This window comes from Lithobates pipiens, unplaced genomic scaffold, assembly GCF_037356315.1.
Source record: "Lithobates pipiens isolate NorthernLeopardFrog02 unplaced genomic scaffold, aLitPip1_a1.2 Scaffold_23, whole genome shotgun sequence".
Taxonomy (NCBI): Eukaryota; Metazoa; Chordata; class Amphibia; order Anura; family Ranidae; genus Lithobates; species Lithobates pipiens.
In genome coordinates, this window is record NW_027507785.1 from 242,518,963 (window position 1) to 242,544,954 (window position 25,992).

Below are 25,992 nucleotides of genomic sequence, written 5' to 3' on the forward strand. Positions count from 1 at the left end.
CAGGTTTGAAGGGGTAATTTGCAAAGTCACACCAGCAACTCGCATGTGTATGACTATGGAGAGGGCAGGGAGGAGCTCTGCATGGGGTAGCTGTACAATAGCAATTGGCCAAGAAAAGTCACGCTCCATCAACATGGAAATGGACAGGATTGAGCAAATGTGTTTTTTTTTCCCTACAGATACCTTAAAACTTAGAGTGCTTAAAGGGACTGGCAATCTATTTTATTTCGATCAGCATGTGAAAGTTAAAACTTTATTTAAACCATTTTATTCAATTTAGAATGTACTCCAAGTAGAATTTGAAATTACCCATATACACAGGGGAAACAATGGACACACTGTCATTATCGACAGCCACACACACTATGATTAGGACTGCCTAGGCTGGGAGGGAATCCATTTAAAGAAAAAAAAAGGAACATATTACTTTTAATGTGATTTGGCAAAGCGGATGTGTGCCCTTTTTATTGGTCTACAATATTGGACAAGTGTAATTGCTTAAAAAAGTAGTAAAAGTAGCTGCTACTGCATTTAACTGAAAGATTTCTGTTTTTAACTGAATGGTACAAGCAGCACTAATGTGCACAGACTCCTGGCAGCCAATTACGGATCAGCTTTCAGTAACCTACTATAATAAATTGTTAAAGGCCCCTATGGGAATGAATGATGCAACACCACATCGTTATTTCAATGTGTTTAAAGCGTAACAAAAAAGTTAATGTAGTTACGCCTTTAGTAAAGAAAAATAAAATAAATATTTTTAAAAGATGCTAGGTAAGTATCTCAATTTACCTCTTGTATTGAATTGTGGCCTAAGAGACAGGTAGTACTAGCAGTCAATTAGAAATTGGACAGGGAAGGAGGAGGAAGGAGAGACTAATACAAATAAAAAAAATAAAAAGTTTATTGCAGATGGTCCTTCACTGTCCAAGCACAGGCAAGGTGACCTACCTACCTTTACTGCAGCAGAGAAAAAGTCAGGTCAACAGTTTGGCTTTACAAGGTGAACAGGGATTGAAGTCTTATGCCCCGTACACACGGTCGGACATTCCGACGATGTCAGATTTTGGTCCAAACTTGTCTTGCATACACACAGTCGCACAAAGTTGTTGGAAAATCCGATCATTCAAAAACTAGGTGACGTACAACGGGACTATAAAGAGGGCAGTAGCCAATAGCTTTTGTCTTGTAATTTATTCTGAGCATGCGTGGCACTTTGTCCGACGGAATTGTCTACACAGGATCAGAATTTCCCTGCTCTCCAACTTTGTGCGTCGGAAATTGATGAAAAAAGTCAGAAGGAGCCAACACATGATTGGATTTTCCGACAAGATCCAATCGCACATTTTCTATCAGAAAGTCCGACCGTGTGTACAGGGCATTATGGCACTTAACCACTTGGGTACCGCGCTATTGCAAAATGACGGCAATAGCGCGGACCCACATTTCCGGGACTACGTCTATTGACGTCATCCCGGATACGAGCGGCCTGCGCGCCCCCTGAGGGGCGCGCGCGGCGCGCTCTGTGATCGGCGAGTCCGTGAGACTCGCCTGATCACCGATCCGTGTAAGGGGGTCGATCCCGACCCCTTATCACGTGATCAGCTGTCAGCCAATGACAGCTGATCATGTGATAAAACGGAGCCGGTAATCGGCTAGTATTCCTCCTCGCGCTGACAGCGCGAGGAGAAAAAAAAAAAGCCGATCGCCGGCGGCCGTGTTCGGGACATCAGTCCCGATCACGGCCAGCAATTTAAACGGACACCTGCCCCCTGCCAGTGCCCACCTGCCACCCGCAGTGCCATCCTGAAATAAAGTAAGTGCCCCCGTCAGTGCCACCCAGCAGTGCCCATAGTGCCCACAGTGCCACCCAGCAGTGCCCACAGTGCCACCCAGCAGTGCCACCCACAGTGCCACCCAAAATCTGCCTCAAAGGTGCTGCACCCCAGTGCCGCCCATCAGTGCCCAGCAGTGCCGCCCATCAGTGCCCAGCAGTGCCGCCCATCAGTGCCCAGCAGTCCCATCTATCTGTGGTACCTATCAGTGCCCATCCGTGCCACCCATCCGTGCCACTTATCCGTGCCACCCATCCGTGCCATCTTATCTGTGCCCATCTTTGCCCATCAGTGCCGCCTTATCTGTGCCCATCGGTGCCGCCTTAACTATGCCTATCAGTGCCCACCAGTGCAGCCCATCAGTGCCCACCAGTGCAGCCCATCAGTGCCCACCAATGCAGCCCATCAGTGCCCACCAATGCAGCCCATCAGTGCCCACCAATGCAGCCCATCAGTGCCCACCAATGCAGCCCATCAGTGCCCACCAATGCAGCCCATCAGTGCCCACCAATGCAGCCCATCAGTGCCCACCAATGCAGCCCATCAGTGCCCACCAATGCAGCCCATCAGTGCCCACCAATGCAGCCCATCAGTGCCCACCAATGCAGCCCATCAGTGCCCACCAATGCAGCCCATCAGTGCCCACCAATGCAGCCCATCAGTGCCCACCAATGCAGCCCATCAGTGCCCACCAATGCAGCCCATCAGTGCCCACCAATGCAGCCCATCAGTGCCCACCAATGCAGCCCATCAGTGCCCACCAATGCAGCCCATCAGTGCCCACCAATGCAGCCCATCAGTGCCCACCAATGCAGCCCATCAGTGCCCACCAATGCAGCCCATCAGTGCCCACCAATGCAGCCCATCAGTGCCCACCAATGCAGCCTATCAGTGCCGCCTAATCAGCGCACTTCAATGAAGGAGAAAAATGACCCGTTTGCAAAATTTTATAACAAACTATTAAAACATGATTTTTTTTTTTTTTTTGCATCTTTTTTTGTTTGTTTAGCAAAAAATAAAACTCCGAGCTGTAACTAAATACCACCAAAAGAAAGCTCTATTTGTGGGAAAAAAATGATAAAAATTTCATTTGGGTACAGTGTTGTATGCCCGCGCAATTGTCATTCAAAGTGCATCAGCGCTGAAAGCTGAAAATTGGTCTGGGACTGAGGGGGGTTTAAGTGCCCAGTAAGCAAGTGGTTAAAAACTCCCATATAAGTATTTGAAATATGCATCTACAGTATTGCCTGGAATTGAGCTTTAAAATACTGTAATTTAAAAAAAAAAAAAAAATAATATGTCAAAAGGGTGAAATTAAAAAAGGTTAAAATAGATAAAAAAAAAAAGAAAAAAAAAAAAAGAAAACCCACACACAGGTCAAACGTAAATTGCATAGGTTTGTGCTATTGATGTCTTTTTTAATGCTGCTTTATTATAGGAAAGACCTTCATTCTTCACCTTACACCCCTTTACAAGAAAAAAAAAAAAAAAAAATAAGACAAGGGTAGCAATTAGCCCCCTCTGAGAAGCTTGTTAATAAAGAGTCAAATATTCACCTTCTGGTCTGGCAGTAGTGGATTGCTCTGAAGTGAATTCAAATGACCATTGATAAGAGCTGTAGGTCTATCATGTTCACAGAATAAACTGCCATTGATGTAGTGAAACCGGTCCCCTGGGACAAGGCGATTCCGACAAGTTGAGCACGTAAAACACTGCATGGGAAAAAAAATAAAAAAGATACATTCAGAAAATATATCTAAAATAGTAATATTATAGGTCACAGCTTCAATTAAGTGACTGAAGAAGAAAAGGACTCACTTTAACTGTTTAATGCCCAAGGCTTTCAAATACCTAAGGACTATGCAATATATGTGACAGCAAAATTGGAGAAAAAAAAGAAAAAATAAAATAAATAAAAAAAAAAAAAAAAAAAAAAAAAAAACACACACACACCACAGACACCGGTTGCTACAGGAAAACGTAAACACTTCTGATCACTCAAGTCAAATCCAGTTTGTCTTTACTGCTTACTATTAGGCCTCTACATCATGTGACATGGACCCCAAAGACCAATAGACAAGTACCTTAAGATGATACACGTTCCCTTGTGCCCTCATGACCAATTCGCTGGCTGGAATGGACTGTCCGCAAGCACTGCACGCGCCACTGTTGCCAAATAACCTATAAAACAATGATAAAATAAACACTTAATTTTATGACCATAAATTTCACCCCAGATGCATAAAAATGTTGCTTTAGTAGAAGAAAAAAAAAAAAGGAGACCGGTAACAACATCTGAAATTATAGTGCTTGGCTTACAGCAGAATATTAAAAAAAATAAAAATAAATAAAAACACTTTTTTTTGTATCAGCAGAAAAATACGACCTTCCTTCTATTCACAGGGAACCCAGAGATGCAATCAAAAACAGTGACTTACATACCTCAAGCAAATACAAAACAATTCTGCTCTACACTTATTTTTATCAGATTTCTATGTTCGTCATATAAAAAAATAAATAAAAAAAAATAAAAGATACAATTCATGACTAGAGTTTAAATGCATTGTGTCCTTGAAATTATTTGAAGAAGTCTCTTTTTTTTGTGCTTTAATCATATCAAGAGATATGAGTCATCAAAGGGGTTAAGGGGATTTGATTGTATATCTAAGAAGACATCATGCTCGGTGTATTGAAACTCCAGCAAACCGCCATCAGAGCAGAGTTTCCATTAGGAAGTCACTGCTATCCAGGTTGATATATAATGTGTATGGGTTAACCTTTTCAATCATAGTGTCAACACTTTAGATTTGCCTCCGCTCATCTCTTTCATTCTAACCTTCTCTCTCTCTCTTGATAATGAAATGCTTGCTCCGACTTCCCTCTATCTGCTCCTGAGTCCACAATTTAGATTACTTCATCTCTGCTAGCAACAAACTGAATGAAATTTCGATTTGAGCAGAAAGTAATTTACCGGGATCTGGACCCATTTGTCATCATATCTCTCTGGGTGTTTGTTGTATCACTGCAGTTTTCCTATGCAATCAAATGAGACCACAACATCTGCCATAGGGGGAGTGGAGAAGGGGAAGTGAAGGGAAAAAAAAAAATATACACACATAATTTCTTAATATATTTAGGCACTCAGTAAAAATCGGTGCACAAGGCAGTTAATGAAGATTGCATTTTGCCTGCACCCTACATAAAATAAAAAATAAAAAAAATAAAAAAAAAGGGAAGGAAAAAAAAAAAAAAAAATGAAAAACCCACCCACACACACACACACCTTAATTTGGTTTTGATACCATGCCTTTGATAAGGTACTAGCCAGAGAAGCAAGGAAGCATTCATCTTGCCAGCAAGGATATGGGTTTTATCTCGCAATATAGGTGTGCGTTACACAATAGGTTTTCCTATTTAAAGGGAGGGGGATCCTGAGATTTTGTTCAGTATACTAATAATATTGATGCTCAACAGCAGTATGTTAGCAATAGCCTAATACAAAAGCTCTTGGCCGAGTGTAGCAATAGTCTGATGCTCAAAAGATTTGCACAACATGTACATTGTTGGGACAGTGATGTATGGATGATCTTTCAACTGCTTTAATATTTGATGAATTATTACAATTCTAATAAGCCCAAACCACCTGCACTGAGAGGACAGTGATAGACATTCTCCCTCCACTTACATACAATCATACAAAAGAGTTTAAAAAAAAAAAAAATTGCTGGGTTCTGCAACCAATCATTATTGCTTTTTAACTCCAGTGCCTCCAGAAAAAAAAAAAACATAATTTGCACAGGTTGCACGACAACTAGAAAACGTATGGTTAATTTTAGATAAGATATCGGGCTGTTACAATGTAAAGATACTAATAAACACCAGAGTACCACTGGGAGATCAGGAAACTATTACAGCGCACAAATCTCCGCTGGTTGAGAGAGTGTGGTGAAGCAAATAAAAGACACAATGGCATTGGCCTGATTTAGGGGGCAAGAACAGCTATATTCTTACTTTAACCACTTCAGCCCCAGAAGGATTTACCCCCTTCCAGAGCACTTTGAGATATGGCACTGCGCCGTTTTAACTGACAATTGCGCGATCGTGCACGCAAACAAAAATTGGTAGATTGGGGGGCGGGGGGGTCGATGAGCAATATTTTTTACTATAATAAATATCCCTCCAAAAAAAATATTAAAAAAATTCTCTCGGTTTAAGCCGATATGTATTCTTCATAATAAAAAAAAAAAAAAATGACAATAAGTATATATTGATTGGTTTGCACAGAAGTTAGAGCATCTACAATATAGGGAATAGATTTGGCATTTTTATTATAGATTTTTTTTTTTTTTTATATTAGTAATGGCAGCGATCTGCGATTTTTAATGTGACTGCGACATTAGATAGGAAACATCGGACACTTTTGACACTATTTTGGGACCAGTCATTTATACAGCGATCCGTGCTAGAAAAATGCACTGATTACTGTGTAAATGACACTGGCAGGGAAGGGGTTAAACCAGGGGTCTCAAACTGCCAGCCCTCCAGCTGTTGCTAAACTACAAGTCCCATGAGACATTGCAAGGCTGACAGTTACAAGCGTGACTCCCACAGGCAGAGGCATGATGGGACTTGTAGTTTTGCAACAGCTGGAGGGCCACCAGTTTGAGACCTCTGGGTTAAAAACTAGAGGGCGATCAAGCGGTTAAATGTGTCCTTGGAAGCGATTCTAACAATGGGGGGGGGGGGGGTGAGCTACCACTGATATGAGCAGTAGATCCCTGTCATGTCACTAGGCAGAACAGGGAATATGTTAAATATTAGGACACTTGTCCTGGAATCCAGCGATGTCGGCATCCCAGCCAATATTTCTATTGGCTGACGGGTGCTGCCACTGCCATTGTTGGTAAGGTAATCTACAAGACTTCACTGCCAGGTCTCTACTACGTCTTCGTGAAGTGCGCTGCGCTCACTTACTGGCCCGGCAGTAGGGGGAAGGAGGAGGGGGGGCCCAAACTTCTGACATGCCTAGTCAAACACGACAAGGTCCGATGCACCCATCAAAAACAGGTACCCGCCGCCCCCCCCCCAAAAAGGTAGCAAATGAGATAAGCAGAAGTTCCACTTTTGGGTGGAACTCTGCTTTAAGAAAAGAACAAAAGATGAAGAGGACAGTCTTTGACTCTACACCTTCCGGAGTCTACAACGGCTCTTTTTCAAAGCCAACAGGTCATTTCTAAACAGTTGCAGAGCTTACAAGTTAAAAACAGCAGTATATTTTATCAGCTCAAATTCTTGCATCATCCTGTATTTGATGTGGATTATTTTCAGACTTTTTTTGAAAAAGTCCTCAATACTCCCCATATAGTCAACCGATACAAAAAATAAATAAAAAATAGAAACGCTTCCAGGATTTTTCAATACGTTAAAGTAGAAATCCAAGCAAACCGCTAAATACAGTTTAAACATATCTATTTACAATTTCACCTGCCAAAGAATCTGTAATTCAGTACAGTCAATCTTGTGAATTACAACTCTGCATCACACACAGCCAGGAAGATCACTTTACGACTTCCTGGATCAACTTTACTGCTAATTAGACAGAAGTAATGATACCGATGGAAGCACAAATGTGGCAGAGGAAGAGGAAGGTGCATTAGGCCCTTTTACACTTAGGCACTTGTAAACCGCCAGTAAAATACGGAGTGCGTTTGAAGAGCTTTTCGGGCTCTTCTGGAGAGCTTTCCATTCATTTCAATGGAGAGAGGTGTTTTTTTCTTCACTCTGCCAGAGCACTGCCCCAATGTGAAAGCATTCATTGACTTTAATGGAAATAGGTTTTCGTGAGCTTTTCAGGTGCTTTTGTTTAGCGCGAAAGCGCCTGAAAAGCGCCTCAGTGTGGAAGGGGTCTTACCGAAACGAAAATGTAATTACAATGTAGAAGATGTGTAAAATTTCGATGGCTATATAGCATTACAAATTATTTTGTGGGTAAAACTAAGTTATATGCATTCAGCCATTTGCCTGGAGTTCTGTCTGCAGAAATTAAAAAACAGCCACTCAATGGGCTGTTAAAGTGGAAGTAAACCCATCGATTTAAACAGTTAAAAAAAAAAAAAAAGGCATCCCGGGAATGCTAACTGCACATTGGCTGTGCTCTCAGCCAAACTATCAAACCATCCAATGGCTGGTGTCATAACGAATCACATGTGCAGCACCATAGCAGTTGAAGATTAAACAGAAGCAAAGATGGCAGCTTCCTTGGCTGAAAACGATAGGGCAGTTTACTTCCACTTTAATGGTCAGGCTGAGGACCATATGCATTTCTAAAGGCCAAAACAGACCATGCTTGGATTAGGTAATGTTTGTTGTCTAAAAGGTCATAACAGACCATGGTCAGAATGGGGAACAATTGCCTTTCTTTAGGTCATAGCCAACCAATGCAGACATTATCTCACTGAATTTTCTAGGGTAAGAATCAACTGACCAACGTTGGGTAATAGTTACCGGTTTCCCGAAATGCTCCCATCTAGGCATTCTCCCTCAATGTGTATTGTACAAAGACCTTTCCTTACAATATTAGGCAGAATGGCAAGATCCTACTGGATGAACATGCCTTCAGGTAGCTTTGACAGTAAATCATGGCAACCAGGTTTGTTTTTTCTTAATCTGACTGGTTGGCATGGGTTACTGCAATTTACCATACCATAGAATGGGCAATATCCATGAAAGGTAGTACTGAACTCATACTCTGAAAGTGTCGACAAGAGAGGGACAAGCGTTTGAACGTTCTCGGCATTAGTCAGATTTTTAATCATGTGATCAGAAGGGGAAAAGACTGGTATTTCAACTCCTAGTTTAAACTATGAAAGTATAAATGATTTTAGGATTATTCACTTTAGCTGAAAGATCCAACAGTGTGCAGCCATCCTAAAACATCCAAGATGTTCTGCTGCATCTCTGGTATTTACTGAAGTGCTTGAAAGTCTTGAGCTAGATGATTCATCCCCGACGAGTGTACAGCGTGGTCTAAAATACACAGCAGCCAGGCTGCAATTGTCTCTCTGCCACCCAGCTGGAGTGTATCACACTACTATGAAGCACAGCAGGGGTTAATAATGTGTCTGCACCGGTCCAAGTGCTTCTCATTACTGCAACATGCTTCCTCCTTAGGAAAAAAAAAAAAAGAAAGAAAAAAAAAAAAATCTAATTGCCCGGAGTTTTCTGAATCTGATCTTGCAGGAGGCTTGTCATGTTCAAACTACTAATTTGCTGTCGCCACTTTATTGAAAATAGCCTGTAAGTTGTTATTAAATGTATCGACTGAACGACAGGGAGAGTAGTAAAAACTGCCCCTTAAGATGGCTTTTAATAGGAAGCCCGAGAAACTAAATTTTGCAGCGGCATCGATTTGTAGAGTTCAATCAAAACTCCATTTCAAAACTAATTAGTCTGAGGCCCGGGATCGCACGCTGACACGTTCCTGCAGAATGCTTAGGGTGGTGGGAGGGGGGGGGGGGGATGGGAGCCAAGCACACGTGGTACTTCCGGAGACAGGAGACTGGCAGCCAGACCCTTCACATGGGAGGCCAGTGCTACACAAGCTGAGGCAGGACACAGAACCTCTGATAGAGATACAAGGATTACAGCGAGGTATCATTAGCAAATAAAAAGAACACCGTGCACAAACTTGTTTGTGATTGGAACCATTTAAAGGGAACCTGTCACAACTGGCTGTGCTCTGTCACTGCCAAGCGTATATCTAGCATCAGAGGATGTATGGGAACTCCTGTAAACAGTACAAAGACTGGGACAGACCAGTGCCCCCCGAAGCATCACACACAGGAAATTACATTGTACACAAGAGGTAAAAGGTGGCCTTCAGAAAGGGATCGGAGCCCATCCTCCACTCAAAATCTACTAGCGTGTGGTGGCCATCTTTAAAACACACTTACGAGCATTCGTACAAAAATTCTCATCCATACATTTAATGCCTTGTGATGAATGTGGGTAAAAAAACAAAACAAAAAATAATAAAAAAAAAAATATATAAAAACAAACAAAAAACAAACAACACACTCTGAACCACAGCTCTGTCTGAATAGACACACCTCAGTTCGGGTGCCCCATAGCAAGATGCTTGCTGTGGGGGCAGGAGGGAGGGGCAAGGAACACCAGTGAGGGACCCATGAAGAGAAAGATCTGGGCTGACCTGTGCAAAACCACTGCACAGAGCAGGCAAGTAGAACATACGGTATATAAAATATACTGTAGTATTACTTTAAAGTAGTTCTAAAAAGGCCAAGAGTATAAAAATAAATAAATTATACACCCCTTTCTTATGCAGTTCTTCCCCCCCCCCCCCCCCAATACTTACCCAAGCCTGATCTCAATCCAGCAACTTGCACGAGAGCGGAGGCCCTTACGGGCCTCTCCTTCCTCATTGACTGAGATGCTGTAGCAGGAGCCACTGGCAATCACAGCCAGTGAGGAGGGAGCGGCGGCAGTATGCACAAGTGTCCCTATAGCAAGAGGCTTGCTATGGGGCACTCAGCAAGGGGGAGGGGCCAGGCGTGGGACCCAAGAAGAGGAGAATTGGGTCTGCTCTGTGCAAAATCATTACACAGAGTAGGCAAGTATAACATGTTTGTAATTAAAAAAAAAGTAAATAAACTCCTTTACAAACACTTTAAGGCAGGCAAAGATTTCTCTTGTTCAGCTCGCGAGCTGAGAGAAGGAAAAAAAAAAAAAAAAAAACAAAAAAAAAAAAAAAGAATCGGATAGATCCCTCCATGCAAGAATGAATGGGGAAAAGTAGTTGTTGCTGGCTATTCTAATCAAGCAGCCATAACCGCATCTGCCTAAATACCCAAGCAGTAACTGCATCCGATAGGACGCAGGCACAGCTCAGTTGACACTTTTTTTAACCAGCTCATTCAAAGATTGTCGAACTGGGTGGTGCCGACAGGGCACTCCGCAGCTCAAATTTTGGCAGATTCAGCAGGAATCTGGGGAAATGTAATCAGTATGGACTACATAAGACAGGCAAAGCCAAAATATGGTGGTCGGGTCATGCCAGAAAAAAAAAAAAAGCTAAGATCTAGTGCGCATAACTTGTAAGTTGTTACATTAGTGTGCAGGCATCAATGCCTATACACCAAACACCTACAGCACTGCCTTTATTATGAACATTCAACAATGGCCAGGCCATTATAAAAAGCAATATAAGAGTCAGTGCCAACAGGTTTTGGGCTTGTATCGAGAGCTTCTGAAAGTTTCCAGAATTTACAGTTGTATTTAACCTGCAGATCACCCCTTTCCGACCTATATTTACCTGCTTCAAACAGGCTTTCTAGTCCTATAGACTTGCACGAGAGTGCAAAACCCATCTGACACAAACAAAACCTCTCAATACTGGCCTTAACCAGAATAAGTGTTCAGGGCTCCAACTATGCAAAGGTTGTGTTCAGATTACTTTTCAGAGGTATTTGACAGGAAGTGATTAGGCGATTTAATGCATCCTCAATGCCCATTTTAACCCCCATAGATGCTGCACTAACTCACTCAGTTGTGGTGTATGCCCATTAGCTTGGAAGGGCCATGTTTAGTGGTGGTACTGCCCATGGAACACAACTCTATTAACTTTGAAGGGCCAAGTTTAGTGTTAGTACTGCCACTGAACGCAACAGAGGGGGGTTGGGGGGAGATTATTTTTGCACTGAAAAAAGAAGTTGATTTTTAATCGAATTACCGTAGTAAAAAGCTATCAAAAAAAAAAAAGTTTTCAGTTTAAGATACATTAATAATTTGGTTTATTCAGCATGAAATGGAGCTTAGTTATGTAGCAGGAGGCTGTATATTCTGCGATATTAAAATTTTTTGGTAAACTCTGAATCAAAGTTCTGCAATCTGAGATAACATGCACTGCATTGATGCATTCACACAATGTCACAGTAACCAAGAGATAAAACAAAGTTCGGAATTTTCCTTTATCCCATTAATCTACAAATCTATGTACACTACAAACTGTATGATTGAATTGGTTCTGATATGGCTGTTTTACTAACCCGACAGCTTATTATTCTAAATAGGAAACCTTCATTTTATTTGCGGATATTAAAGATTCTAATTACCAGCAAGAATGAGCCCTTACATTTAAAGAGCACCTGTCATTTCAGATCCATCATGACAGCACCTGTTAGCAGGCATCCACTCACCTGCTGCAGTCACATCCCTCGCCTTGTTGCGTCACCGGCCGTCCCATTAAAGTGAATAGGACTATCGGTGAGTCAACATCGGGTCAGAGGTGACAGGTGCTCTTTAAAAATTATGATTTAAAACAGAGAGTTGATTTAAATCAAGCCTCAGTGATTTAAACCAAATACACACTGTCACAAAGCAAAGCATCGCAACCGTTTAATGGGGGGGCAAAAACATGGCTCAACCGCGTCTAAAAAAGGCCTAACTGCACTGCTTTTAGGAGTCTTACTCAGTACCGATTCCAGAACCAACCTGAAAAATTAGTAATGCAATGGCAGCCTCTATCAGAACACTTTTTTTGCACTTAGGGGACATTTCTGCACTTCCTGCATGAAGCAAGACAGGAACAGGAAAACAAGACAACATTCATCTCAAGGGAGGGAAGTACCATCTCAGTTGTCACAAAACATCCAATCAGGCATCCTGCTTACATACGCTTTCAAAGTGGCACCGCAATCTCGTTACATGATTGTATTAAAGCACTCTTGCACACACTAGTATCAACGAGCCTGCGGTGGGCTGAAATAATGTAGTATATGACACCAAGAACATAGGAAGCGTCATTTTCACAAGATCCATTTTGGTGCAATCTCGAAGACTAGAATCCTTCCACAGGGATTTAACAAGTACAACAGCTAGTTGCACAAAGTGAATGCCAGAAAACTTTGTACCACTCAGCAGGTAGGCTATGCACACAGAGGGCTCAACCTGACCAAACTAAAAAGCTGCTGATAGCCATCAAGTAAAAGGAACTTCTCCAGCAGTTTTTATTGACCCCCACAGCTAGAATGCCAAGCTGTTTTGAAATACAAGTTTTGCCACTTTTCTTTTAGTAATGCGAAACTCCACCACATTCATGACAGACTACAAAGTGATGGGCCAACATGAAAGCATTAACGCAAGAGAGAACAGGCAAGCTCTGACACTTCCCTGTAGTGAAGGTTGCCCGATTAAACCCTGTCTGCCACTCCAGCTGGTTGAGGGCAATGTGTGACTTTTCTTCATACCTGTCAGCAGCTTGATTTCTTATGTGGCAGTCATTTTAACAACAGAGTCTGTCATTCCAGAACTTTGCAAGCTGCCATTAGTGACCTGAACATATATGTCAACTGGCTGTAATGCTGACCAAACGACTTCAAAGTTGGTGCTCCTGACCCAGAACACCTTCAGACTTCTCCCAGGTCAGTATCGTTATGGGTAAACTAACAATTACAGAATAAGAAGTTAGCATTGGGACTGAACTTGGGCAATTAAAGTGTAAACACCAACACAGTGTGGATTATCTCACGTATAGAATGCAGAATTATGCAGTATAGAATTTACAGCACAGAGTACAGAACAAGTGGTGTGGAGTATCAGACGGAGCTATGCCATAACCAGGCCAGAAAAGGTGTAATATGCATAAGCATTAAAACATGGCACAACTCTGGAGAAGCCACATGTAACTCATGTCTGGTCCTATACTATTATACCGTAAAACAAGTAGCGGAACCACCTATTTACTCCAGAGATTAGTAAATTAATCCTGTCAACTGGTACTAGTTCATTCTTTTGGGCCAAGACCAATTTGATACATTTTCATACCTACACCAATTCTCTGTATGGCACATTCTATAAATACCAAGTTGCATGAATGAACAGAGGCTAAAACAACCAATTACTAAATTTGTCATCCAGAAGTAAGACAAACCTTGCCAATTAGCTCAATTTAAATTTTTGTATCTTGTTAAACTACACTCTAAAGTCCTAAGACGCCAACTGTGTCTGGGGGAGGAATTTCATGTTGCATTTGGAGAAACATCTTCAAAGCAACTGGTTCCTTGCTACAGACTCAATGTTCACAAATACAACGGAACACACAGCTGCCAGAACATATTGAGTATAGACTAATCCCCAAAGTCATTTCAAATTCATTATTAAGGAGGCCTCATTGCCCCACACCTGTCAAATATTTATTTTAAAAGGTCCACTGCTTAAGTGAAATACTAAGCTACATTATTCTCCGGGGACAATAGTCAATCCATTTGACCAATGACAAGTGGACTGGGCAACACTATTAGGTCTTTTGATACAATAGGACTTCTGGCATGCATTCCAAGTCAAAAAGTTCTCAGTATTAAATACATTTAAGAAAAAATGTTAAAAGCTGGAAAATCCTTTTTTGTAGCATTACATTAGTGCCAAACATGCTACATAGCTGCTTTAAATAAAAAAAAAAACAAACACACACACAGTAGCCAAAGCTAAAACCTTAAAAGCAGAAGATTTTTTTTTTTTTTATCTCAATGCATTCTGTGCATCAAGATAAAAAAAACCTGTGCAACCGCCCCCCGAATTACCTACCTGAGCCCCTTCTCTCTCAAGCAATGTGCATGATCCCCCTCAGCCATCCAGGACACTTCTGCTGATTGGCTCCTGTGGCTGTCAAAGTCAGCCAATGACAGTCAATCGGGGAGAGGGGGCAGGGCCAGGTCAGGGCTCCGTGTCAGAATGTAAACACGGAGCTCCGACTCAGCTTGAGTGTCCCCTGTAGCAAGTTGCTGGCTGACGGGCACTCAAAGGAGGGAGGGGCCAGGAACAGAAAAGGGGGACCCGAGAAGAGGAGGATTCGGTTTGCTCTGTGCAAAACCAACTGTACAGAGGTGGCAAGTATAACAGTTTTTCGTTCTTTTTTTTGTTTTTTATAACACGCGAATCTTTACAAATCACCTTAAAGTGGAACTAAACCCTCCTATGATTTTTAGCCAAGGAGGTGGTCATTTTGACCTCTGATTTTAAACTGCCACAAAATTCTGCACGTGATCAGTTATGACACCAACCATTGGATAGTTTGGCAGTTTGGTTAAGAGCACAAGCAATGTGACAGTTACATTCCCGTGGAAAAGAAAAAAAGCGCTGGAAGGCGGCGTACGGACATGGCCTGGTTAGAGCCCAAGCTGAGGCTGTCATACACCTTACAGGGCTTTGCAGAGATGTGCGCCCTCCATTAGAGGTCTAGAGCTGGGACAAGCTCTGCCCTTGTCTGCACTCCAAGCAGTTGCTACATAAGAAGACCCGGTGGAGCCTTGAGCGGCACTTGTAAATTTAAATGTAAATTGTAAATTTAGTTTGGGTCACAGTTACATTCCTAGTACATGCTGGGAATGTAATTGTTTTTTGAAACTATTAAAATTTATGGGTTTAGTTCCACTTTACATTAGTCTCTAAATCTAAGAATAGTGTAATATATTGTATATACTTACTACTGCCTTAGAAAGGGTGGTTGTGTTAGTTTTCATTTTCAGGTCCCCTGCCCCTTTTATTTTCACCTGCCAATTCTGCCAGTAGTACACTTCCTGACCAGAGTGGACAACGCTCTCTCATACCAATGTATTCATGAGGAACAGCTTTACCACCCTAGGCTGCTCTCCTGACTCAATCTACAGGAACCTCTCCATCGCCACAACATTCATTGGGGGTTGTTCGCAAAAAGCTGACTACATGGTCCGAGATTTAAATTTTTAGTGCACAAGGCACTGCAATTCTGCTTCTGAAATTCTGGCACAGCCACGGGACTTTTTTTCTGCACTTGCAGAAAATGAATTTAAGAAGAAAGAAGAAAAAAACAGATGACACATCACATCTAAGCACTGGTAAGCTATAAAAGGATTTAAATATTTTTCTTAGGATTAGAGATATATTATAAAACTGGCCATACACTAATGGACCAAACATTTGTCAATTTGACCAATTCTCATTGGTACATTTGACGACATGAAAAACCTTTACTTTTTACTAAAATCGATTCTGGAGTGAATGGACCTTTCCAAACAACAACCACATTCACTGTTTGAAATTTGTTCATTCAGGAAAAAAAAAAAAAATGTTCCCATCCTGCTCCTTCGAATTCTCATCAGTGCTATTGAAAGCAAACATTGATTTTACCCTACTAACAATTTGAAAACATTTTAAAGAACATTTTGATTTTCTAACAAAATTCCACAAGAGTATAACCAGCATAAGCCTTGAAATAAATACTGGGAAACACTAAGGTCACTGCGTTGCATTTAATCAACATTCTGGTGACCACTTATCAGTTTTTAATGAAGGATGGGTATTTTCAGACAAACCCACTTCAGGTTCCATACAGTCACAAACAGAAAGCCTAACATGAAAATGTCAGTACTAAAAAGTAGCTCAGTCACCAGATTCAAGCTTTGATGTTTTAACTTAATTGGTGATACATGATGCAAAAAAGAAGTGGTCAAGCACTGACTTCAGGAAACAGATCCACCAATTCACAAGCATAGCTGTCTGGAGTATGGACAGTTTGCCTCCACCTACCTGTCCATACACCCTCAAGCCGACAACTTGGAAAATAATCAATTGTTTATGGATAGATTGCCCTGGATAATTGCAATTTTCCACAAAGCATATGGATCTGCCAGAAATGCCCGTTTAGATAACAGTCCTCTGTCTGGTCAAGCAATCCACGATTATGGAAATGTCATCCAGCAGTCAGACTACCCAACCGCCATCTGATTTTGATGGGCTTGGTGTAAACCATTACGGAATGGCCTAGCTTGCAAAAGGTCCCTGTATCAATTTAAAAAAAAAACAAAAAAAAAAAAAAAACAACACACGCAGTTTTTTTTTCGTTTAACCAGCTGGTTGATTGGGGGGGGGGAACGAGACAGACACACACACACACACACACGGCCAGCCTTGGGCTGGCCAGACAAAAAGTCCATTAGTTTGGAGAAAAAAAAAAAAAAAAAAAAAAAAAAAAAAATGTATGCTCCCTTAAATGTGGCAAAAGGTTAAAGAGAAATAGCCAACACAGCCTGACCTTTGACCAGTACTTATATAGAATATTGTTTTACATTGCAGCATATTGTCCAGTAATTTTTTTTAAAACAGAATCCAAGCCTTGGTGAAGGGGGATGTTTGACCTGCAAAAGTTGTTGGCCATTTTGTCTGACCTTGTGTCACATTTTAATAAACGTTTACTGGACTTTAAAAATTGGGAGGAGTGGCACGAGCATCTTTGTTTACATTTTTTTATATCACTCAAGAGACCAAAAGGTTACCACTCCATAAAATATCACTTCAGGCCCAGCGCTCCACCAACACCTATTGCTACTATGGTATAGGAAGAGAAACTTCTCCAAGACGGTGGTAAATAAAGTGCTGGTCAAACAAGTCCATGCCCATTCATTAAAGCCTTGCTTGATTAACAAATGCTTCATATCAAACCAGGCTGAACAAAAGAAACTCAAACAGTGTATGGCCAGCTTAAAGTGGAATTTCACCCAAAAGGGAACATTTCGCTCTCCTCCTCATTCGTCAATTTTTTTATTTTTTTTTTTGGGGCAGAAGCAGGTACTTGACTTTGACAGGTACCCACTCCCCCTCTACTGGAAAGCTTGCCGCAGTGATCTGATCAAAAGCCTCAAACCCCCCGCTTCCTTCTGGGACACATCAAAGGTCCCAGAAGACTACAGGACCAGCATGACTCGTCCATGTGCAGCTGGAAGCCAGTTGTAAAACAGGGCTTCACTGCTGGTTACCCTTAAGATGCATGCGCCTGATGCTAATTGCAGAATTGGCTCAGGTGAGGACATCGCTGGATCCAGGGGCAGGTAAGTGTCCTTATAGTAAAAGTCAGCAGCTACTATATTTTTTAAAGGGGGGACTGGAACTAATCTTTAAACAAAAGAGTGGATAGGGATGTCTCAGTTTTGGATCAAACTCTGTCTAAAGTTTTCTAGACTGTCTGAAAGGCAAAAAAGGGGAAGGGTGGATGTGGTCCAAGATAGTCATCTACTTCCTCCTAATGACCCAGAAACAAAAGATTCACACTTATTTTTCAATAAGACACAAGCAAACAAAACCCAGAAAGCACAGGTTATCCCCATTTAAAAATTGTATTACCAAGTTTTATGTTTTGCCTCAAGATTTCCTTTAGGGCAGTTACTAAAAAAATAAAGATAATTTTTCACACCAACATTGGTTGATGTGTTGCTATAATCTTGTGCAGAAATGGTGCAACCTCATACAGGCAATCCAATAAAATGGTGGAAAGGAGAAAAAAAAAAAAAAAAATATTCATGGCACCCATTAATTGATTGCCCCAATTTGCCAACATGCACAAGAATGTCAGGTGGAACACCACGACTACTGGAAGCTGACATCCGATTGCCTTTTATGGCCAGCCCCCTCCACTTGGCCTAAATTGTTTCAAATGAGATTTGGACTTAATGCAGTAAGCATGTTTAAATGGTTATAAAAGTACATTGGAACAAACAGGGGAAAAAAGAAAAAAAAGAAAAAAAGAAAAATTAACAAACTGGCTTTGTAAGTATGAAATAGACGACTCATCTAAATGTCTCTCCCAGTGAATGATTGTTCTGGTCTTGATGCTACCCTATTATAGCTCAAGCCTCTGGGAGCAGATAAAAGACCTTGGCCCCAGCAGCAAACTCTTCATAACTTGTGAAACTCATTTTAGATCTGTCTTGACCAAGTTCTCCAGGGCGTCACTCAGTGTTTTTGCTCTATGTGCAGTTCTTTATTAGCAGCCTATGATTGAAACACACACTACATTAAAAACTTCATTCCTGTTTATCAGGAGAAATAATTCACCTTCATATAATTGGACAAATGCTTTTTTTGAACGTTTCTTCAGTTCTAGCAGCAAGTAAGCATAGTGGTGCTCCATTTAGGTTTGACTTATAACAAAGCTTGTTTATAAACATAAAGCCAAACTAAAAAAGGGAAAAAAAAAAAAAAAAGCGTTTGCACCTATATAATGGTTATTTTACCCTAAAAGTAGTTATAAATCTCAGAAATTAAATATGAACAAAGCATATTGCTCCACAATGTGTACTTGTCTTAATTAAAAGCACAAATTGTCATTTCTGTCTGCTACTTCATACCCCTATCAGCAGGAATTGACAGTTTTTCCTGACACAGAAAAAAATGGTGACAGGGGAGGGACCTCCAGCAGATCGACAGCCTCAACTGTTTGTGTGTGGAGGCCATGTCTCTTCCCTCCAATCAGCTCTCAGACCTCTCCTAACTGAGCTCTGCATAGTGCAACATCAGATCTCTGCGCCCACCCCCCCTTTCTGAACTCTCAAACAAGCTTATATATATTCAGCACCTTTAACAGATGGAGAAGAGAAGACAGACAGACAGACAGTCAGTCTTGTAGGAGGATCGGTTTAATCACCAGCGGTAACGGGTCGGTTCACTCTGGGACGACTTGTCAGGCGGTTAGCCGCCTGACAAGTCACATCCCATTCTGTACAATGGAACCGCTCTAATCAGAGCGACACAAGTCACTCCAACTTAGAAAAAGGTTCCTGTATGACTTTGGGGGCGACTTGCATTGACTTTTATAGAGCAGTCATTTTGCAAGTCGCCGCAGCGGTCATGTCCAGGTCGCCTAAGGCAGTCGCGCTGCAAGTCGTGCTGCCTCAGTGTGAACCGCCACTTAGTCCCTTCACCAGGTATACATCACGGTTTACAACCACTAGACCTTCTACCCCTTTAACTTCCTTTTCATAAGATTGGTCCCCTCTATTCCCTGGTCACCAGTCATGTAACCTCCCTGGAGTAGTAGTTCTCATCTCAGCGAGCAGTGATATAATTACACCTCCAACTGCTATAGTTGACGAATCTAGGAGCCTCAGACACAGTCTGAGCTGCCCACTGTTACTGGATCTGTTGACTGTAATATGACAATTATGTGGTCATATGCACACAAGCCATTATTCAGCAGTTTTTTGTAGGGAAACATACCTACCACCTCAAGCCTCCTCAACAACTATGAATTCCCACTGCATGATGAGAATAGATTTTTTTTTTGTATTGGCACAGAGCAGATGCGATACATCCTGCGCCAAAATAACTCCTCTGGGTGCCCAGCCAGTGATGCATATATCAATGGGAGCAATAACATCACAGGTATTTCAAAAGTAAAATTCATACCATAAAGGGGCAATTTTACTGTAAATGTTTATACATTTTATAAGGTCTACAGCCTGTCCCCGAATAAGTCACTGCTGACGAAACGCATAGGGTATGGCCTGTTTATGGGCATCACTGTGGAAGTGTATTCTTTTACCCTTTGGCATTACACTACAACTTGCTGCTAAGTGGTGACTGTCTCTCCTTTGGAAGCTGGTCCTGAAGATTTAGCATATGTGTCTGACCTTTATAATCTATGGTCCAACTGCTCTGGTAAGAGGCACCTGGCAACTGCTGCCATCTGGTGGAGTCCACTCTTCCCTGTCTTGCAAGTATGACACCTTTTGGGAGGATCATATATATTTTTGGCATATTGTAAAGGGACCCAAATTGTTTATTAATGTACTAGACAAAAAATGAGATGGATAGACATACACACACTTACACTATTAGTTGCACTTATTTGGTTTACCAGTGGTGTACCGCAAGGTTCAGTGCTGGGTCCCTTATTTTTTAATATCTTTGTAAATGATATTGGGTCTGGGATTAAAAAGTAAAATTTCTGTCTTTGCAAATGACACCAAGATATGCGGTGGAATAATGTCCTTACAGGATGTCTCCAATTTACAAGCCGACTTCAATGTCTAATTGGACAAGTGGCAAATGAGGTTTAATGTTAATAAATGTAAAGTTATGCACTTGGGGCTAAGAATATACATGCATCACATATTAGAGGGGAGTACAACTGGGGGAATCCATAGTGGAGAAGGATCTGAGGGTTTTGGAAGATCAAAAGCTCAATAACATGCCAAGTGAGCAATGTGAGCAAAGTCGAGATAGAGAGAGATCATTTTGCCCCTGTACAAGATAGTAAGAGCTCATCTGGAATATGCGGTTCAGTTTTTGGCACCAGTTCTCAAAAAGGATATCGGGGGAAACTGGAGAAAGTGTAGAGAAGGGCAACCAAACTTATAAGAGGCATGGAGGAGCTCAGCTATGAGGAGAAATTACAGGAACCAAATCTATTACCTCTTGAGAAGTAGATTAAGGGGCCATATGATCAACATGTACAAATATATAAGAGGTCCATATAGTGAACTCAGTGTTGAGCTATTCACTTTACAGTCAACACAGAGGACAAGGGGGGTCACTCTTTACGCCTAGAGGAAAAGAGATTTCATCTCCAAATACAGAAAGGTTTCTTTACAGTAAGAGCTGTGAAAATGACTGGCCAGCTCAGTAGATTGTTTTAAGAAAGGCCTGAATTATTTCCTAAATGTACATAATGCAACCGAGTATTGACATTTATAGGTAAAGTTGATCCAGGGAAAATCCGATTGCCTCTCTGGAATCAGGAAGGAATTTTTTTTCCCCTACTGTAGTAAATTGGATCCTGCTTTGCTGGGGTTTTTCGCCTTCCTCTGGATCAACTGTGGATATAGGATTGTGTATATGGGATTGTATGATATTTTTTTAATTATATTTATGGTTGAACTAGATGGACTTGTGTCTTTTTTTCAATCTGATTAACTTTGGATTGTTATATACTCACTATTGCACTTTAATTGCGGTCACCTATTCGGAATATTTGCGCTGCTTTTTTGTTATAATCTAGGTTAGGAACTAGTATCAATTTTATTAGCAGCTGCTTATTGTGTGGCCTGAGACCTAGCATAGATTTACACACCTATTGTTCATGTTTTATAATGTACTTATCCAACAGCTTTTAAAAAGAGTGCATTTTTATGTGTCCCAGGAGTTTGGCTTAAAAAGATAAAGTGTGTTATATGGAACAGTGCATATCTGCAGTTTTCCCCCCATAGTCACAGGTAACGCCATCAAGCCTGGTTTCTTAGCCGAACATCAGGAAAACCTGACCTGTTCTGTGTGAAAGCAGGGGCAGGTAATGGATGTGTGTTATATATATATATATATATATATATATATATATATATATATATATATATATATATATATATATATATATATATATATATATATATATATATATATATATTTTCCACACCAAACATTTTTATGTCTCTGTAAAAAGCAGAGACTAGTTTTTACATTTGCCCGACAAAAGATTCCCGCGGCAAAAAAAAATCTGCTTTTATATACACCTGCAAATGCCAACCATAGGTCTTTTTTTTAAAAATAAATATAAAGAGGCCAATATAGGTTAAAATGTGTAATGCATAGAGATTTGAATTTTTTTTTTAAATGTGTTTTAGTGATATTTAAAGGTAAACAACTTACGGTAATTGATTGGCAAGTTTAAACAAATGTTATTTGCCAGTTTGTCGTTACATGTCATCGCCACCTAGAGGTGAAAATTATAAACATTTAGATGTAGGAGCTTTATTATATTTCAATGGTCACATTCATTTCCCCATGGAGAAGGAGGCCTGATTATAGAGTAAAAAATAAAATCACTCCGCCACCTTTACCTGGAATGCATTACTCGAATTCCGAAGAAGGGTACTGCCCTGAAATTGGGGTATATAACATTTCAGAAACCATGTACTGGAGTAATTTTAGACTATTGTCCTGTCAGAAGGATGTGCCTAGACCAGCATTTGCCAATTCTGTCTTGAGGTCCAGACAAAATTACAAAGTCTGCAGGTAAGAACAAAAGTCTGAGCAACTGAATAAGCAAGTGTACAGATATCAACAAAATATTCAGTGATGCTGGAACTTGTAGACAGGTTTCGGATTTTGCATACCTTCCCAGATGTATGTGCCCGCTAATGAATAAGAAGTGTATTTTGGTGGTTTGGTTTAAGTAAGGCTGTACTGAGAGATTATGGAGGTTGCCAATGTTCTCAGCTGCCATGCTGATGACGTTTTTTTCTAGACTCCCCAGGTTACTGAAACATTTGCAATCTTAAGCCTTCCAAAACTCAAAATTTCATCCGATTCATCCCAGGTAGAAAATGGTCAGTCCTATGGTGACTACATCTAAGCATACAGTTTAGGTATTCCAACAGCCATGGTTGTTGGCTGTCAGAATACAATAGCTGGCAGCAGGAGATGCCTACATCCACCTGAACAGAAGGAAAATAATATGTATGGCTAGCCTAATGCTGCGTACACGAGCGGAATGTCGACAGAAAGTCAGGCGGAAGCTTTTCAGCGTATATTCCAATCAGGTGTATGCATCATTGGACTTTTTTTTTGAAAATTGTAAGGGACCTAGAAATAGGAAATATTTAAAACATGTTCCATCGGGAAAACCGCTTGTCTGTATGCTGTTCCGACAGACCAAAAACTAAGCATGCTCTGAAGCAAGTACAAGACAGAGGCTATTGGCTACTGGCTACTGAACTTCTTTTCTAGTCCGGTCGTACATCACCGCATTGACGATCGGACTTTGGTGTGATCGTGTGTACGCAAGATAGTTTCCACAGAACTCAGTCGGAAAAACCCAGGGAAAACCGGTAGTGTGTACGTGGCATGAGAGTGCAAAATTTTTTAGCCAGAGCTAGTCAGGTACGTAGAATCCTTTAAAGGTCAATAATGGCAAATCTCATGGTAGGGGGTTGCCCTTCAACTATCTTTACATACATAATGTGTATGTATCAACATGAGTTAGGGACCTTAAAAACTGTAAGCTCCTTGAGAGCATGGGCTGACGTGAATGTACTATATATGTAAAGCAGTGCATAAACTGAAAGCACTACATGGGTACCAATAATAATAATAATAATAATAATAATAGTCTGTAGCCAATGTTTTCGTTTGGAGCAAGTTAGCAGCCTATACCAAGGTGATTCAGATGGGTTAGCCCCCTGCATAGCTTACTTACTTGGCAGAGTGAGTCCACAAGTCTGAACTGCCCCCAAGACTGCCTACTACACGGGCACCTTTTCCTGACTGTTGCTTGTTAGGTAGCATCCTTTAACTACCTAACCAGGAGTCCCTTCTTAGCCGTGAATTCACTATGAGCAATATGAAGTGGACCGGTTAGCCTTTCATTCAGCCATGCTGCACACAGTAGTTCTTAAAAAACAGGGTAGCTATTGTATGTCACACATTGTCTTCACTCTTTTGTATTCAACAGCCACCCAAGACCACATTGGCTACAAAAGACAATATGGTCTATTGTTCGCTTTTAATTGCCTGGATGTTGGTTATCAGTCTCTGTGCATGAAGGTCATTTGTAGGTCAAACCCAATTTCCCTAATGTGGTCCAGTATGATATGTTTGCGTTTCCCTTTCTCACGCTCCCTTGCATAAGATTGGTCAATTTGCTTTCATGGGAATGCTTCCCATCAGTGTGTACAGGCCGAAAATTTAATTATATCATTTTCTAGAAATTGAAAAATCACAGTGAATGTAAACCCTTGTAAATTAAGAGAAGTAATTGCTTTTCACTCTGAGCCAAGAACGAAGGCAACTGTGTAACTGTAGCCTTTTCTAAAAACTTGTTTTCACAGAGTTTCTGCGAGGCAGGAGAGTTAATTATCTAACCAGGGGATTGTGCAGGACAGTGTTTGATTTAAAAGGCTCGAGGCTTTAGGTGCTCAATTAAGTAGCTATCAGTCTCAGTCTGGACTTTAATGGGCTTTTTTCCCTCCTCTTCAACTCCAGCTATGGGGTGGGGGGGGTGGTTGGGGAGGGGAGATACACCCCAGGTCAGGCTAATTAAAGCCAGGGGACTCCTTAATTGTGATGACAGAAACGGTTTCAGTTTCCTCTGTTAAGGTCTTCAGACTAGAGGAGATCGTTAATATTTTAGCATTTGGGGAACACAATCAATCACAAAACAGCAAGATGTGCCTATATAGTGAGACCATTTACAATTACAGGCAGATCATTGTTCTAAACGGTAGATCTTGACATAAGAGATTGCTCGCATGTAAATATTTTATTTAATGTTCTCGACTGGTCGGTGTCACTGGATCTCATCTAATCTACAGATGTAGCTGGAGTCAAAGTGCGAAAGGAGCACCGGTCTGCTGGTGGCAACAAAATCCAATGAATGTCAAATGATAGGTACATTGCTGCCATGAGTTATGTGTGTAATACCACATAACTCATGCTAGGCAATGCACCTCGGTGTGCGTAACACAAAAAAACAGGTCAAATAACTACAGCGCTTTACAAGTTAAAGAAGCAGTGGCCTATTGAAGGTAATACACATGAACTTTTTTTATATATATATATATATATATATATATATATATATATATATATATATATATATATATATATATATATATATATATATATATACACACATACACATATACATATATACATACATATACATATACACACACATACACACACACACACACACACATAGATAGATATATCTATATATATATCTCTATCAAGTAGTAAAACAATTTCAAGGTGTAGTCCCCAATAACCAATTATAAAGTTGGGAGCCGACTACATATAAGATACCAATACTCTAGTACCTAGATCAGTTTTTTTTTTTTTTTTTTTTTTTTTTTTTTAACGGTAGCCCTTACAAATAAGACATGCTTAATGCACCCCCAACTGGGAACACATGGAACTACAAGTCACAGCATGCCAAGAAAAACTATTTGCACAGCAAAACATAAAACCACAGATGGAGGGGGTGAGTTGGGGAATATTCCACAGGTCTCCATTTAGAAAATATTCCACAATTTAGGGCCATCAAAACTATACTTTATACATTTTGACTGAACAGACCATAGCCTTGTCATGTGCATCTGCGAATATGCATGAGAGAAGTTCAAAAAAAATATCAAGGTGAAGCCTGGAGTGAGCCAGTATAGAGATCCATAATCATTTCAGAAAAATTGTCTTCCTCTTTGCATTTTAGCCCGTTGTCTAAAATACAATTAGGAACATAAAAGAATGATGCATCTTTATGACCAAGGGTACATCTCAAGTCTACTGTACACAATAAGGCTTGCTCTATACCTGTGTGAGTTGGGCTGGCCCATAC

The 25,992-nt window shown here is 40.8% G+C and overlaps 1 protein-coding gene across 1 annotated transcript in view; it reads right to left on the reverse strand.

Annotated features, from left to right (window-relative positions):
* Positions 1–25,992, reverse strand: part of LMO4 (LIM domain only 4) — a 49,280-nt gene that overhangs the window by 14,678 nt on the left and 8,610 nt on the right. The window contains exons 3-4 of the mRNA XM_077452961.1: positions 3,920–4,016; positions 3,392–3,547 (exon numbers count right to left, since the gene is read on the reverse strand). Of these exons, the coding sequence (XP_077309087.1) occupies positions 3,392–3,547; positions 3,920–4,016 (253 nt within the window). The remainder of the gene's footprint in view (positions 1–3,391; positions 3,548–3,919; positions 4,017–25,992) is intronic.